Source organism: Plectropomus leopardus, chromosome 20, assembly GCF_008729295.1.
Source record: "Plectropomus leopardus isolate mb chromosome 20, YSFRI_Pleo_2.0, whole genome shotgun sequence".
Lineage (NCBI taxonomy): Eukaryota > Metazoa > Chordata > Actinopteri > Perciformes > Serranidae > Plectropomus > Plectropomus leopardus.
In genome coordinates this window covers 25,002,273-25,017,227 of record NC_056482.1, presented here as the reverse complement: position 1 = coordinate 25,017,227, position 14,955 = coordinate 25,002,273, and the positions used below count along the sequence as shown (strand labels likewise).

Below are 14,955 nucleotides of genomic sequence, written 5' to 3'. Positions count from 1 at the left end.
ACACACACACACACACACACACACACACACACACACACACACACACACACAAATTCAGAGGCATTTTCAGACTTTTTTTCAAATCTGGGTCTGTTTAGGTTGACTGCATTTGGATCAGGTCAAGTGAATCTTAAGTTAAATGCATCAATGCATCCCATTGGACTGGACTGCAGTACTAGTAAAAGTTAACCCCTTGACCCAGGACCAAGGAGCTGGATTTCTTTCAAAAATATGGGAAGAAGGCAATGAGCAATGGAAGAAGAAATGACCTGATATGTGCAAGAAATAAGTAAAAAAAAATAAAATCAACAAAATAATAAATCTGTAAAATAATAATAAAAAAGCTACACAAAAATGTCCAGAAAACTGTATTTATAATTATATATTTAAACTTAAGTTACAGATTAATGTTTTGGTTTTTTTCAGGTAATTTCCTAGTTACTTAGTTTTTGACTTTTCCTTTTTTTGGCCATTTTTCAAGTAATTTTCTTGTGATTTTTAACTTTTTTTTGGCAAATATTTGGATAATTTCCTCATAGGTTGCTTAGGGCATTCTTCTCATATTTTTTAATAAAGCCAATTTGCTCAGATTTCAAAGGGCTTTTTGAAAATTTTCTCCCCCACAGTGCTGACCTGGAGGGCAAACACTGTCGTCCAGAGCAGCTCCTCTCTCCTCCGTGTCACTGTCGTAATCATCATCTTCGTCCTCGTCATCGTCCTCATCCGAGTCTTCATCGCTGTCCTCCTCTTCTTCTGCAAACACACATTTGGGTCACAAAGGACACGTGGCCACTTGTTACATTTTTTATGTGTTTGTGTCTTTTTCTCACCTTCATTTCCTGTCTGCTCTTTCTTCTTCACACGTTTGATCTTTTTCTTGAAGACTTTGGTCAGAAACTCTTCGAACTTGTTTCCTTCCCCCAGCGAGGCCTGGAAGGCGGCGGTCAGAGCCTTCTCTTTCTCCTGCAGCTTGGCGATGTCTCCCCGCTTCAGCTCCAGCTGTTCGTTACACTCCTCCAGCTTAGACTGTCAGGAGAGAGAGGAGAGATGAGTACACGAGGATCTTGCTTAAAGAATATAGGAAGATGGCAATGTGAACTGACAGAAAAATGACAAAAATTTAAGTGAGAAATAAGTTAAAAATACAATGAAATTACATGAAATAGGTAAAAAATAAAAAAATAATAAAACACACACACACACACACACACACACACACAAATGATCTGGAAAAAAGTGCTTAATAATATAATAATTTTGTAACATCATTTAAAGTATGTAATTTTTTTTTTTTTTTTTTGGGGGAAGGAAACAAGGTCGAAGAGTTCCCGACCAAAGTCTTCAAGAAAAAGATCAAACGTGTGAAGAAGAAAAAGCAGACAGGAAATGAAGGTGAGAAAAAGACACAAACACACATTTGGGTCAAAATGACAAAAAATTTAAGTGAGAAATAAGTTAAAAATACAATGAAATTACATGAAATAGGTAACAAAATAAAAAAAAAATTCCATAATAAAACCACACACACACACCCACACACACACACATCCACAAATGATCTGGAAAAAAGTGCTTAATACAAATAAAACTACAATACCCCAGACAGTGCACACTAACATCAATAACGTATCTTATTATAACATTAATTTTGTAACATCATTTAAAGTATGTAATTATAATTATTATAATAATTATTATATTTCCCTCTAGCTTTTAAAAAAATCAAAAATCAAAAAATTAAAAATAATTCTACTAATTTGGGAAATGTTCATTAATGCTCATAGCCTTTTCCCATGTTTTTCAAAGAAATTGCACTGATTTCCTCACAGTTTAAATACCTTTGAAAGCCATCTGAAAGTGATGTCGCTCCACGTTTTAAAGGGTTAAACAGTTTGCTAGAGGACCTTGAAAGAAAAAGCAGTCCACAGGTATATGAAGTCTCTCCCACCGTGATGCTGTTCTCCTCCTTGATGCAGCCGTTGAGCTTCTCCTGCAGGCTGTCCTCCCTCCTCTCAAACTCCTTGAGGATCAGCAGCTCCTGGTAGAGCGTCAGCTGATGGAGGTCGGCCATCTTCAGCTGCCAGTCCAGACGCAGCTTCTGGTGAAGCAGCAGCAGGAACTCCGCGTCAAACTGACACAGTGAAGTCTCCATCTGATGAGTGAAAAACAAATTCACAGATTATATTACGGCGTTATACACCGTCAGCCTGAGATTTTTAGTTCATTACAGAAGATATAACACATTTAACCATTTAACCACATTTAATTTTTCCCATGTTTTTGAAGGAAATCATACCAAGTTGCACAAGAAGTGTAATTTCAATCCAGGTTTCAAAGGGTTAAAAAAAAAGTTCAGCTTGGTAAAAGATGGTACATAAATTGCGAGAAATTAGTAGCTTTAAAAACTAAGGAAAAATCTCTAAGGAAGATCTCATAATTACATATCTGAAATTCTGTTACAGAATTATTAAAAATTTAAGCCCTTTTTCAGGTTATTTCCTTGTTATATTTTAACTGTCTTCTTTTTTCCTCTTTTTCTTTCTTTTTTTTTGCTGGTTTTCAGGTATTTTTTCTTTAAAATTTTACTAATAATTTTGGGATCATATTTTTTATTTTGTTGCTCCTTGCCTTCTTCTCATGTTCTGGAAAGAAATCAAGCCAATTTGTTCAGATTTCAAATGGTTGAACTAATGTAATGTTCTTTTTTAGACAGAATCACCTTTTAATAAAAAAATAAAAATAAAAAAACAGACCTGCTTCAGCAGAGAGTCCTGCTCATACAGCAGTCTGATCTCCTCCCTTCTGCGGAGCTCCTCCTCCAGCTCGCTCAGCTCTGCTCCTCCTTCCCAAGCTATCTCTTCTTCTTCTCTGGTCACAGATAAAGATGACAGACTAGGAGTTCCTTTGGCTCTGTTCTCCTCCTCTTCTCCTCCACTTTTCCCCTCCTCCTCTGCCATCTCTTTCTCTAGCTGCTCCAATAAATGTGTGACCCCTTCCTGCTCCTCCTGCTCCATGCTCTGAAACCTGAATGTAGTTAGACATTTGTGTAAAACTTTGCTATAATTATAAAATTCTTGAGTCATGGCAAAAATGTGTTTTGTGAAATTTGAAGAAAATACCTTAAAGGTGTTCTTGAGATATCACATTCACAAGAACAAAAATAACATCAACCTTGATTTTTGACCAAAATTTTATCACTTCATCCTTGAGTGCAAACAGATGTTTGTGCAGCATTCGAAGAAATTACCTCAATGTGTTGTTGAAATATCATATTAACAAGAATGATTGATCAATTTGACCTTTTACAGACTGAAGATGCATACCGGTCATTAGTGAATCAATTTTATACCTGAAAAGAAAGTTTCCACTTTAGTTGTGGGTGAAAGTAAAACCTGGCTCTTGTACCTCTGCTCCCTCAGGCGCTGGTATCTCTCCAGGGTGGCACAGCTGTACTGCAGCCTCTTCTCTGGGGTTTCCTCTGGTAGTATTTTGGGCAGGGCGGGTGGATGGCGGTGGTATTGTGTCGCCAGTCGCTGCTGGACCTCCTTGACGTGCTGAGCCTGAGCGCTCAACTGAGACACCAGGCGAACCTTTGAGTCCCGCAACGCCACAATCCGTCGATTCATCTCCGTCTGCTTCTCACGGATCTGATGGGAAGGATGACGTCATTAAATGCTGCGCGTGTTAATAATGTTCTTTCCACCATTCATTAATCTATTGATCTCTTTTATTAGTCTGTAATAATTTCTGGAGGAAGTTTATGCGCTGAATGAGCAGAGATGTGTGTGTGTTTGTGAGTACTTTTTCCTCCAGGTCTATCAGCTCTGCTCTCTTGCTCTCGGCGTTCATCCTCAGGTGTTTCGGGACCGTGAAGTCTTTGTCTGACTTAAGTTTTAAGTCTCCGATGTTCTCCTTGGCTTCGCGGATGGCCTGAACATCTTGTGGATCCTCACAGTTCTCGTCTGGCTTCTCTGCGTAACTGAGACACCGACAATCCCTCACAGTTTTGCACCAGCATCGCAAGTTAAGAACACAGGAAACACCATGACATTCAAAAGAATGGGCCGCAAGGACAGACAACCCCAAAACTTCATGCCTCCAGCCTCAGTTATCACCGGCTTGGAGGCATAAAAACAGAAAATGCCCTGTTAATCTTATCTGATCTCAGAGGACTGATGTTGGATGTGACTCACAGTTGGGCCCATTCCTGCTTCCTCTTTTCAATCTTGGCTCGAGCTTGTTCAGCTTTTTCTGCCGCCTTCCGCAGCCTCTCGACCTGCCGATCTGCCAGCTTTATCCCAGCTGGACGAGCCACGGGGGCGCGCAGCACCTCCTCCCCTGGAGAACACACACAGGTGAAGTGCATCTTTGACAGGTGTGGCAAACACACACACACACACACACACACACTTTCCTACCTTCTATTCTGCTGCTGTCTTTCGCGGGCTCTGCTCTGGATCTCCTACGTTCAGGTGCAGCTGCTCCGTCTTCATCAGGACAGCCGGGTCTCCCCTGATGTCTGAGTTGGGATGAAGTCTCTGTGAGCGATGGCAGATGGTAGGTGGACATTCTGTGGTCGGTGCGGATGGCGACCACAGTGACGGTGGCCTCCAGAGAGTCCTTGAACCTGAAGCACCAGAGGGTAAGGCGTCATTCTGGAGGTTTTCTACCTCCTGGCCAACCTTTGTATGAAAGGCCCATGTGGTAGCAAACAGGCTGAAAATAGGCCCCATATGAGATTGTCCACAGATTATTGGCCCCACGGGTGAGTTTATCCAAGTAGGCTGCACATGAGTTATGGGTCATTCCATGCCAACTCACCCCAAATCCAGAGATTTTTCCAGTTCATATCACAGATTTTCTTGACAAAGAAAAATCATGTTGAAATTTCTATTAAATTCATGAGACTGCAAAATCCTATAGCTGTACTCCAAACACCTTTTAAGTAATGAATTTTTGAATTTGGTCCACTGAGCTAAATTTCACAATTTTTTTGATGCTCTGTGTGTGTATTCTAAACGTCACCTCACTTTTCAGTGGTTTGGGTTGAAATTTGTCCTGAAAATACAAGAATTGCTGAATGGTTACAGTAATCAAATTAATAACGAGAAGTCATTTTTACCAGAAGGAAAAATGTCATCTTCAAAAATTCATATCTCCACTAGTTTTTACTTTCTCGCAACCAAATTTCTATGATGTGAAGTATAAATGTTTTTCTATCACATCTATAAGTTATTCCAACCTGCATAAAAATTGAATGCTACAGATCTTGCTGTATATAGCCACAGAGCCCACTGAATTTAAGTTTCAACATTTTTTTTTCTTTCAAGAAAATCCATGACATGAACGGGGAGGCTCTAGGTGAGTTGGCAGGGAGTAACCCTTATGCTAGGGCAACCTGGGTACCAGAGGGGACTCGAAATGGGCATCTTATCCGGGGCTCACTTGAGTAACTCACCCACACTTGTGGACAATCCCATATAAGGCCCACTTTTCATGACATTCCTCATATCCACTCATGTCTTTAACTTCCATCCAGGAAAACCAGTCAAAGCATTTTTATTTCTGTCCAAACTGAGTTGAAACAAGTGGTAAACTATAAAATTCAAACTTATTTACCAAAGTTTTAATATAGACAGACTGCAAAATAGCATCCAAACATCTAAAAATAAAAGAAATTTTATTAAGAACCAACACACAATAGTTATCAATGACTATTAACTATATTTAGGTCAACACTCCGGAAAGTAAGGTTTTTAACCTGTCTAATTAAATGGCTATGTGTGTGTGTGTGTGTGTGTGTGTGTGTGTGTGTGTGTGTGTGTGTGTGTGTGTGTGTGTGAATGTGTGTGTGTGTGTGTGTGTGTGTGTTTAGTCAGTACCCTTCCTGGAGTTTGTTGAATGCTATGTTGCAGCGCTCTAACTCCCAGGCCAGCTGCTTTCTGACCTCGCTCACCCGCTGGGCCATCACCCTCTCTGCCTGCTCCCTGAAACACGGGTGCAGCTGCAGCTCCTACACAACACACAACACTGAGCACATTGTCCTGCCTGGAGACTTAAAGATATAATGCCAAATCCTAACCTTAATCTGTTTAGAAAACAACCTGTAGGCCTGTATTCTTGTATGTAAAATAATTCCATGCAAAGTCTGGCTACGGCTGATTCGTTTTATGTGCTGCGACCTGCAGTTTCTTTGTAAGCTTTCTACTTTCACTGCCTACTTCAAGAATTATTTGTGCAAATTGTACAAATTGTTTCTGGTGAGAATTTTGGTTGCATCCTCTAGTTTTCTTCTAAAACTAAACAACTGTCAAGTCAGACGACACTGGATGACCCTGGCGTGTAAGATTGTCCGTACCTCAGGTTTCAGGCGAACATGCTCCGGCAGACTCTGGTTAGCGTCCAGCAGTTCCTTAAACTTCTTCTTAAGCTCCGCCAGCTTCTTCCGCTTTGCTGCCACCTTCAGTTCGGCCTCCCGACGCACACGGTCCTCCTCCAGCTTCTGCTTAGCCGTCTCTATGCTGGAGGGAGTCGGGGTTGAAAAGTTAGATTAGATAAAACTAAAATTTCTAGGGTATGTGTGTATCAGCTGACAATGGGTGGGGAGTTTGGAGACAATGACAGCAAACTGTCTTCCTTTTTTTTAATGTGTGTGTGTGTGTGTGTCTCTTTGTATCACTCTGTGCCCCCTCTCTAAATTTGGTGGCGGAGTAGCGCAGACGGAGCTCCGCATGTGTTCTGTTTTTCCTCAGCAGCACTTTGTGAGTCACAGGGCGAATAATTGATCTGTGGATCCTTTCAGAGATGATCAAATCAGATTGATGGATAAGAGGCGCAGCTGCTGCCAGTGAATGCAAACTTTCAGACCCGGCAGAAAGAGCTGTTAAGTTTCTCTTTCACTGCGCCTGACGTTCTTCTGCTCCGTCAGTGCCCAGAGTATGCTCTGCGCTCCGAGAGTGTGATGCAATGAATAAGCGCACAGAGATACACAGAAGACAAGAATAAAGTGAAAATTAGGACGACCAAATTATGCCCGAACCGATTATTCACACTCACCTGTAGGCTGTTGGGTCCTCAATGTCCTGCGCTAATGCCTCATTCTCAAGACCCACCTGTTCATGTGAACAAGATATCACTTTTTCATACAACCATCTATTTGGCCAATTCACTCCATACAATCTTACTTTTTCCCCCCAAAACATTCAGAATCACATGATGATTTCTACAGTCCAGCTACCACAAACTTTTTAACAACAATAATAATCTTACAATCTAAGGGAAGGTAAAACTTTAATGTCCCTGTCCATTCCAATGGCCAAAACCTTTTCAGTATGATAAGATATATGATTATCAGACTCCACCGAAATGCACAAACTTATTTGTTTATAGGGCTGACCTGAAGCTTCAATCAATGTCACGAAAATCAACGTCAACATCTGTATTTGATTGCTCCATTTCTAGGACATTTAAGTGATAGTTTTATGCGTTTGACTCGCTTGTGTGTAATGTCAGTGCCAACAGTATAGCACTATCATCCTGGGAACATGAATGCATGTACAAAATGTTTGTTGAGATACTTGACTCTGGGCCAAAATGGTGAACGGACTGACAGACTGGTATTGTTACTCACAAAGCCACACTGCATAACATGTTAATAAAAGGTGGACTGACCCTGGGCGAAGGAACCTCGGCCCTCTTTCTCTGCAGGCTTTTCTGTAGCTCCTCCGGAGGAAGCACGCTGAAGGAGAACATGTTCCCGTCATCTCCAACCGTCAGGACAAAGCGCTCATCATGGCTGAAGCGGATGTGTCGCAGGTGTCCGTAATGGTTGTCATGGACACTAAGAGCCCAGTAGGCCTGCATTGAGGTGAGATTATGGTCGCCAGGCTGCAAAGGGTAAACCCTGATGAAGCCTGAGTACATGCCGCAGAGCATCAGCTGCCTGTCAGAGCTGCAAAACACAAAAACAACAAAACACACATACTAAAGTGTTTCAGATAAAAGTATACAATGCAAAAAATCAACAGTAATAATAATAAAAAAGAACTGATCACATTGAGTTGTGCTGAACGTGGCTTTACAACCCCATGATGGTGGTGACGTTTAATCCTGCAACCATGGTGCAGTTCTTTTACACCTCAACATTAGCTTTTTGACTAACTAACTTTTTAACTGTAAGATTATCTTGCTGAACAAAACATGCAAATATCGTAAACATGTATTTGCCACAGAGCTCATTTTCTGCAATAATCCAAAATCCAATGGAAAAATCCCATAGGCTTTCTGATGAGGGAACCAGGGAGACACTGGAAAAACATCATCCCTGGGGCACTCTATATCTGGCTCCTAAAATCCCAAATGTCCCCATTTCTTCACCAAATTCAATAACTTTGTCAGCTGTTTGGTGCTGAGCAGGTAGTGTGCAGTGGGGTTATCAGAGCTTGTTTGCTGCCTGGCAGGAAATGTACCGTATGACCAAAACTTTGAGCTGAGAATTCTCTGTGGGTTCAGCAATATGTGTGGCATTTTCAGATTACATTCAGTCATTTGATCTTGGAATTATATTCCCATCTGCGAGTTTGCCGTCTGGCTACCTGAAGGTGATGGAGCTAATGGGGTCGTCGTCTGTGTCATGGATGGGAAGGAAGTCAAAAGGCTCATCCTGCCGCTGGTCCGGGTCCTGGTCTTGTTTCTCAGAGAACTTACAGTGATACAAGAAACCTGAGTCAAAGCCACCCTGCAGGAGAAAGAACAGAGATAAATGGATTTAACTCAAAAGGAAAATCCATCCGTTTTTGTGGATAATTTAAGTATCATCATCTGAGTTTGTTTCTATTAAACTTTCAGTCCAGGTATCAGTTAGGTAATTTTTTTGATAATAGTAGTTTTAGTAGGCATTTAGATAAGAAATCTGAGTAAAAATAACTGTTCCTAACTATTATAAATTAAACTTATTATTACTCTTATTATAACTCATTTCATTGATCATTTTTTTTAGCTTTTCAATATGCATTTAAGACATTAAAACATCCTGGTTATTAATGTCTCATGACTGCTAAGGTATAATTGTGCGTTTTTGTGTACCATGGAGAGCCAGAACTGTCCGGGCTGTGAGTAGAAGCCACAGCAGAGGGGACTTGGATGCTCAGGGATGTAGATCGGGGGCAAATCTTCCTCCTCTTCTTCTTCTTCATCTTCCTCTGGCTCTGTGCCCATCTGCTTTGATGCTTTCAGCCTCTCATCTCTCTCTTTCTTCTTCTTTGCCTTTACGGCTTCACGTCTTGCTATTTCCTCTTCTCTCTGAAACACACAAGGCCACAAAGAAGACGTTTTACATCAGCAGTGCATAAACCCTATAAAATATAGCAAAAAACTAAATTCAGACCTTGATTCGAGACTTGATGCTCCTGAACCTGAAGGATCTGCTGGGCAGTTCAGGCAGGTGGAAGGATTTGTTCGGCCTCGGGGCTCCTGGATTGGGACTGTTCAGCTCGACCACGTGGCCGCTATGACACAGGATGAGCAGCTTGTTTTCACTCTGGGTAAGAGAAACAGGTCGAATCAATAATGTGGCAGCGCAGATATTGCAGTGCGGGTGAGTTCAGAGATCAGACTCACGTGAGGTGACCACTCCAGCGCCTGCACCGGCCCGGGGACGTGGACGAAGCCGATGGGGTTGTATTTTTCCCCGACAGTGAAGAAGAACACAGTGCTGTCTGAGCTCTGAGCAGGAGGGTGGAGGCAAGAGGTAAGAGAGGTGAGACGATTAACATAAAAAAAATTAAAAAGGGTAAAGATGAACTAACTTAAAGTGCAGGCAGTTCACCGTCAGATCAAAAATAAATACTTTGTTTTTAAAGGTGTTCCAGTAAACGGAAGCTGCACAATCTTGATAGTGTGTTGTGTGAAACTAAACTTTTTTTTACAAACTGTTTCCTGTGGCTCTCATAGTGACAAAAAAGTTTTCTTGGAAAACCTCTTACCCCCGTGGCTAAAATCTTTCCATTTCGTTCATATGCAACAGCAGTTACAGGGGCACTGTGGGGTTTGAAGGACTGTTTGAGGCGCAGCTTGGCGTCTCCTTTGGGTCTGCGCCCGCTGACCAAATGCAGCATCTGAGATTCGTACAGCTCCAGTAATCGCACCACGCCGTCCTCGAAGCCTGTCACCAGTAAACTTCCACTCTGGTTCACCTAAAGACAAACACCACAGCCAGTCAGGAATTCCCTTTTTTTTTAACAATTAAGTTAATGAGAGTACTATTATAATAAAGTAAAATGATGTACTTTTATAATTAAGTAAATGAGTACTGTTCTAATAAAGTTAAAGTAATGTTCTAATAAAGTAAAATAAAGTACTGTTCTAAGAAAATTAAATTAACGTGCTGTTCTAATAAAGTTTTTAAAAAAGTACTGTTCTAATGAAGTTAAATGAAGTACTGTTTAATAAAGTTAAAGAACCATTCAGTTCTCTTCTCATAAAGTCAAATGAAGAGCTTTTCTAGTAAAGTCAAATAAAATGTTCTGTTCTAATTAAGTTATGGTACAGTTTTAAAGTTGAATGAAGTACTGTTACAGATACATCAGATGTGGCAGCATGATACATCTTCACACGAAAACACTTACCGACGGAGGAGCCCAGCTGAGAGCAGTTCCACCCTGATTGAAGCGACTGGCGGTCAGTTCACTTTTTGCCAGGAAGTCAAAAACTCTGACTGAACCTGAAGAGAAGAGACAGACGCAGTCAGAGTACTTGCTGTACTTTGTGCGTGTCTGTGTATTTGCAGTCTGTGTGCAGGTGTGAAAATGTTTGACACTCACGGTCCAAAGCAGTCGTGGCCATCAGGTGGGATTTCCACGACACGTCCAGGCCCTGGATCGCCCCGGCGTGGAAGGAGAACAGGCACTCTGGATCAGAAGTCTGCACATACAGACGATACATCAACTGTTATTTCACAAGGCGAGAACACAGTGTTTATTTCAGTCATTTATTACAACATGTGATGATACAATGTGGTTTGCTACATTTTCCATTTTTTAAATGTATTGTCTATCGGGCTTTATGCAGTTTTGTTGAGTAAAAAAGACTCTATAAGGGCAAATTTACACTTTCTGTGCCGAGCTAGACAACATCCTCCTCTAATTTAGAAAATAGACATGCCAAAATGTTATATATGCATGGTATGCATTGTTTTCAAATGGTTGAATAAATAATTTGATAGCATCTTTGCTGAGCAACAGTGTTGTGAAAGGAATTAAAAGCTTGTCCCATATTGACGTCTGTCCCAGATATCAGGTTGGTGAGTTCACTGACTTAAGCAAACAATAGCCTGTGCTATTAATTGAAGTTTTATGGTAAATATAAATCTTAAATAAACAAACATGCACATAACATCTTTTTAAAAACTGTTTGTAAGAAACTGACCATGGAGGTGAACGAAAGATCCAGTTTCCAGATGGCTCCGTTGGAGTCCTACAAGGCCGCACAGCAGAGACATCAGGTCTGTGATTTTGATCAAGTTGATGATGTGATCTAAATGAGTGACCTTTGACCCTCTCACCTGAGCAAACCAGATGAAAGAGTCAGGCAGGGGGCTCTTCACCACAGACGAGAGGCACACACTGTGTCCGACCACCATCTCATTCTTGGGCTCCAGCTCGAACCGGCTGCCGTCGCTGTTACTGTCGGCGGTGTCGATGCTCTCGAAGTCCCAGGCCTGCGTGGGGCAGCGGGGAGGAGGGCATTACATCGTCTTTTTGATTATTCTCGAAAACCTAACTCCACCGTGATCACCACCCCTGTTTGATCAGGTTTATTAAGAATTCCACAAAGGGTCAATTAACTCTTCAAGTCAAAAACCTAAAAAAAAGAAGAAATTATATTCTTCTAATTTCTTTTAAATTTTTTCTTCTTTTTTTTAAAAAAAGAAAATTGACATGCTCGCAAGTCACTTGCAGTCCAGTCAGAATGGACCCAGGGGACAAATACTGCTGCCCTGTCGATGAACTAGGTAAAAATGAAACCTTCAGTAATAGCTTCATGATTACAGAACAGTTACATATGTTCCTTTTGACTTTTAAGTCAAAAACTCGTATAGAAAAACATGTGACAACAAACTTGACAGAGATGTCCCAAAAGTGAAGCATCTGGGGCTATGGAGATGTTGTTTTGGCAAGTGTCTTACCCGAATCGCTCCATCAGAACCAATCGTCATCAGCTGTCCATCTTCTAGGGCGAATGGCTGGACCATCCCAGCGTGGCAGCTCCGCCCCCCCTCACGGCAAATCTCCACCTTGATGGCGTTCCCATCCCACAGCAGCAAGTTGCCCCAGCTGGAGCCGGACACCACCTGACAGGAGGACACACGGGGAGGGACAGTCACAAACAACTGTTAGTTCTCTTGACTCTTAAAGGGGATTTCTGGAACCAAAATATGTCGATCAGCACAGCCAAATTTGAGGAAACTCCCTCAAGGTGCTCTTGAGATATCGAGTTTACCAGAATGAGTCAGATGCAATGTCGCAAAAACCTTAACTTTGACCACTAAAATTTAGTTAGTTTATTCTTGAGTCCAATCGAACTTTTGTGCCAAATTCCCTTCAAATTTCATCAGGTTTGGTAACATTTTGAGTCATAGAAAAGATGGACATATGAAGGTTCCTATGACATGTTAGGGGAGGAGGACTCTTATTAATTTTATTTATTTTAAATTAATGTCACTCGAAGTGACATTGTATCTACATGTAACAAATGATGGTATGCTTCGTTATGTTTATGTGCTGATATGTGTATGCTGTTGCTGTTTTTTTCTTGAAGATGGTTGTATTGTTTATATTGAAGTATCTGGTTTTTATATCCATGTGATGTGTGACTTATCCACAAACTTATATGCTAAAATAAAATAAATTAATTTAAAATTAAAGTCACGCTGTCACATTCCCAGGGGCAGAGAAATCATTGCTTATTTTGTCAAATTACCGAGATCAGTCTTGTGGCTGTAAACTGAGTTTTGTTACATACATTTCCTGACCTGCGTACAGACTCAACCTGTCAGACCCGCAGCGCACAAACCTTTCCATCTGGGAGCTCCACGTAGCCCTCAATATCAGTCGCTTCAGTTTTCCCAAAATGTCCCATAAGCCCTTGCAGTTTAAGACCTGTGAATGTGCTGGCCATTTTCCAGAACCTGACAGAAAGAAGGAGAAAACGTATTTTCAGCTAATTTGAAAACATCCAATATCACTATAAGGGAACAATAATTTAACTTGATGTCGGATGCCTTTTTTCTTTCAGAAGTGCTTGAACAGAGTTTTAGGAGGATACAGAATCTTTTTTACTTGATGTGTCCAGATCCCGATGATGTGAGCAGTCCGGGGTTGTATGGGGAGAAGGTAACTCGGTAGACCTCCTGAGAAATGGCCTTGCAGCACAGCGTCACCTCCTCCTGCCTCCAATCCCACAGCGTCAGCATGTAGTCCGGCGCCCTGCCCACGCTGGCCAGCAGGCTCCCATCACGGTTAAAATCCACAAAGCTGTACGCCCGCTCTGTACCGCCTACAAAGATGAAGGTTAAAACATGATCAACGACCACCTTACGGTTGCATTTCATGTCATTTATTTCATTTATAAGGACAACACGCGTTAATTAACACTTCTGTAAACGTGCTAGTGTTAGCCACCAGGCTAATTTTCAACTGTAGTCCTTTGGCAAGATGTTTTGAAATCTGCAAAATGATAAAATACACATAATGGCAGCAGAACACCATAAAAGAAACTACAGTATAAAACAATAAAGTCTCCTACTAAAAGTCTCCCTTCCTGTTCCTGAGTTATGGTGCTAAACAGAGCTCTGTAAAAATCTGAAAAGTTGATATTAATTTTAAAAAGTAAAGTAAATGTAACTCTTAATCTTAATTTATGTTTATATTATTTAAAATGTTCAAGTGTACTGAAGCTGCTGTAACTTAAAAATGACAAATTTAAGTAAATCAAACTTTCTAAGTTTTAGCAACTTCAGCAAACCAAGTTGTCATCTGTGGTCTGCTGGTTGCAAACTATTCAGTCATATTTAATTTGAGATATCATGTTCAAGAATGAAAGAGACGGACAACGTGTAACCACGATGTCTCCGACCGCGGCTGTCACTGGCACTGAGGCATTATGAAGCAGAAACATTTGAAAAAAGGTCAAACTCAATGCATCTTTTTACCTCTGAGGATGCTGAATGGTCGTAACGAAGGATATTCGTAGATTATGATTTTGGGCTGGTTACCCTTCTCTGCTACAGCAAAGTACTCCTTGCTCGGGTGTACCTTGACAAACAAACACAGACACAGTAAGTAGAGTCTTATTAGGGAGTAACATGGGTATTTCTGAGAAACCGTATTATTAACTCAATGAAATGCCTTATTTATAATTACAACTCTTAACTTCGATATCACGTCAAGTTGAAAATTTCAATGTCTGAACTTTTACTATTTCTAGTCTTATTGTAATGCTGCCTGTGAAACATGCAGGTTGAAACTGCAGTATTGCTCGGAAAAAAATAGTAAAGTCAAAGTATAAATTCTCAAACAGCTGCTTAAGCACCACCATTTCAGGTGTATGTCAGTGCTCTGTAAAATCTGACAAGTTGATTTTACTTAAAAAATGTTTTTAAAAAATCTAGGAACCCTAACCTAAATATAACTATCAATCTTAATTTAAGTAAACATTACGTCTAATTGTTAAGTTTACTTTAAATTTTGTTATATTTACTGAATTTTGTGACGTTATTGCAACTTAAAAATGACAATTTTAATTAAAGTCAATCTTTCTAAGTGTTAGCAACTTCAGTTAACAAAGTTTACTGTGTAAAAAATCTTAATCTCCTAATGTTATCATTGGCAGAATCCTCATTGTGATCAAGTTAGGTCAGATTAACTTGGTTTACTGAAGTTGCTAACACTTAGAAAG

At 40.6% G+C, this 14,955-nt stretch overlaps 1 protein-coding gene across 1 annotated transcript in view; it reads right to left on the bottom strand.

Annotated features, from left to right (window-relative positions):
• Positions 1-14,955, bottom strand: part of LOC121960107 (cilia- and flagella-associated protein 44) — a 30,463-nt gene that overhangs the window by 14,018 nt on the left and 1,490 nt on the right. Inside the window, exons 4-28 of the mRNA XM_042509706.1 lie at positions 14,210-14,312; positions 13,338-13,554; positions 13,072-13,186; positions 12,185-12,349; positions 11,561-11,716; positions 11,425-11,472; positions 10,821-10,920; positions 10,626-10,720; positions 9,984-10,193; positions 9,619-9,723; positions 9,386-9,538; positions 9,085-9,300; positions 8,595-8,737; positions 7,672-7,951; positions 7,057-7,112; positions 6,359-6,521; positions 5,883-6,013; positions 4,419-4,627; positions 4,194-4,338; positions 3,802-3,979; positions 3,393-3,647; positions 2,754-3,002; positions 1,949-2,152; positions 786-1,026; positions 634-753 (exon numbers count right to left, since the gene is read on the bottom strand). Of these exons, the coding sequence (XP_042365640.1) occupies positions 634-753; positions 786-1,026; positions 1,949-2,152; positions 2,754-3,002; positions 3,393-3,647; positions 3,802-3,979; positions 4,194-4,338; positions 4,419-4,627; positions 5,883-6,013; positions 6,359-6,521; positions 7,057-7,112; positions 7,672-7,951; positions 8,595-8,737; positions 9,085-9,300; positions 9,386-9,538; positions 9,619-9,723; positions 9,984-10,193; positions 10,626-10,720; positions 10,821-10,920; positions 11,425-11,472; positions 11,561-11,716; positions 12,185-12,349; positions 13,072-13,186; positions 13,338-13,554; positions 14,210-14,312 (4,057 nt within the window). The remainder of the gene's footprint in view (positions 1-633; positions 754-785; positions 1,027-1,948; positions 2,153-2,753; positions 3,003-3,392; positions 3,648-3,801; positions 3,980-4,193; positions 4,339-4,418; positions 4,628-5,882; positions 6,014-6,358; positions 6,522-7,056; positions 7,113-7,671; positions 7,952-8,594; positions 8,738-9,084; positions 9,301-9,385; positions 9,539-9,618; positions 9,724-9,983; positions 10,194-10,625; positions 10,721-10,820; positions 10,921-11,424; positions 11,473-11,560; positions 11,717-12,184; positions 12,350-13,071; positions 13,187-13,337; positions 13,555-14,209; positions 14,313-14,955) is intronic.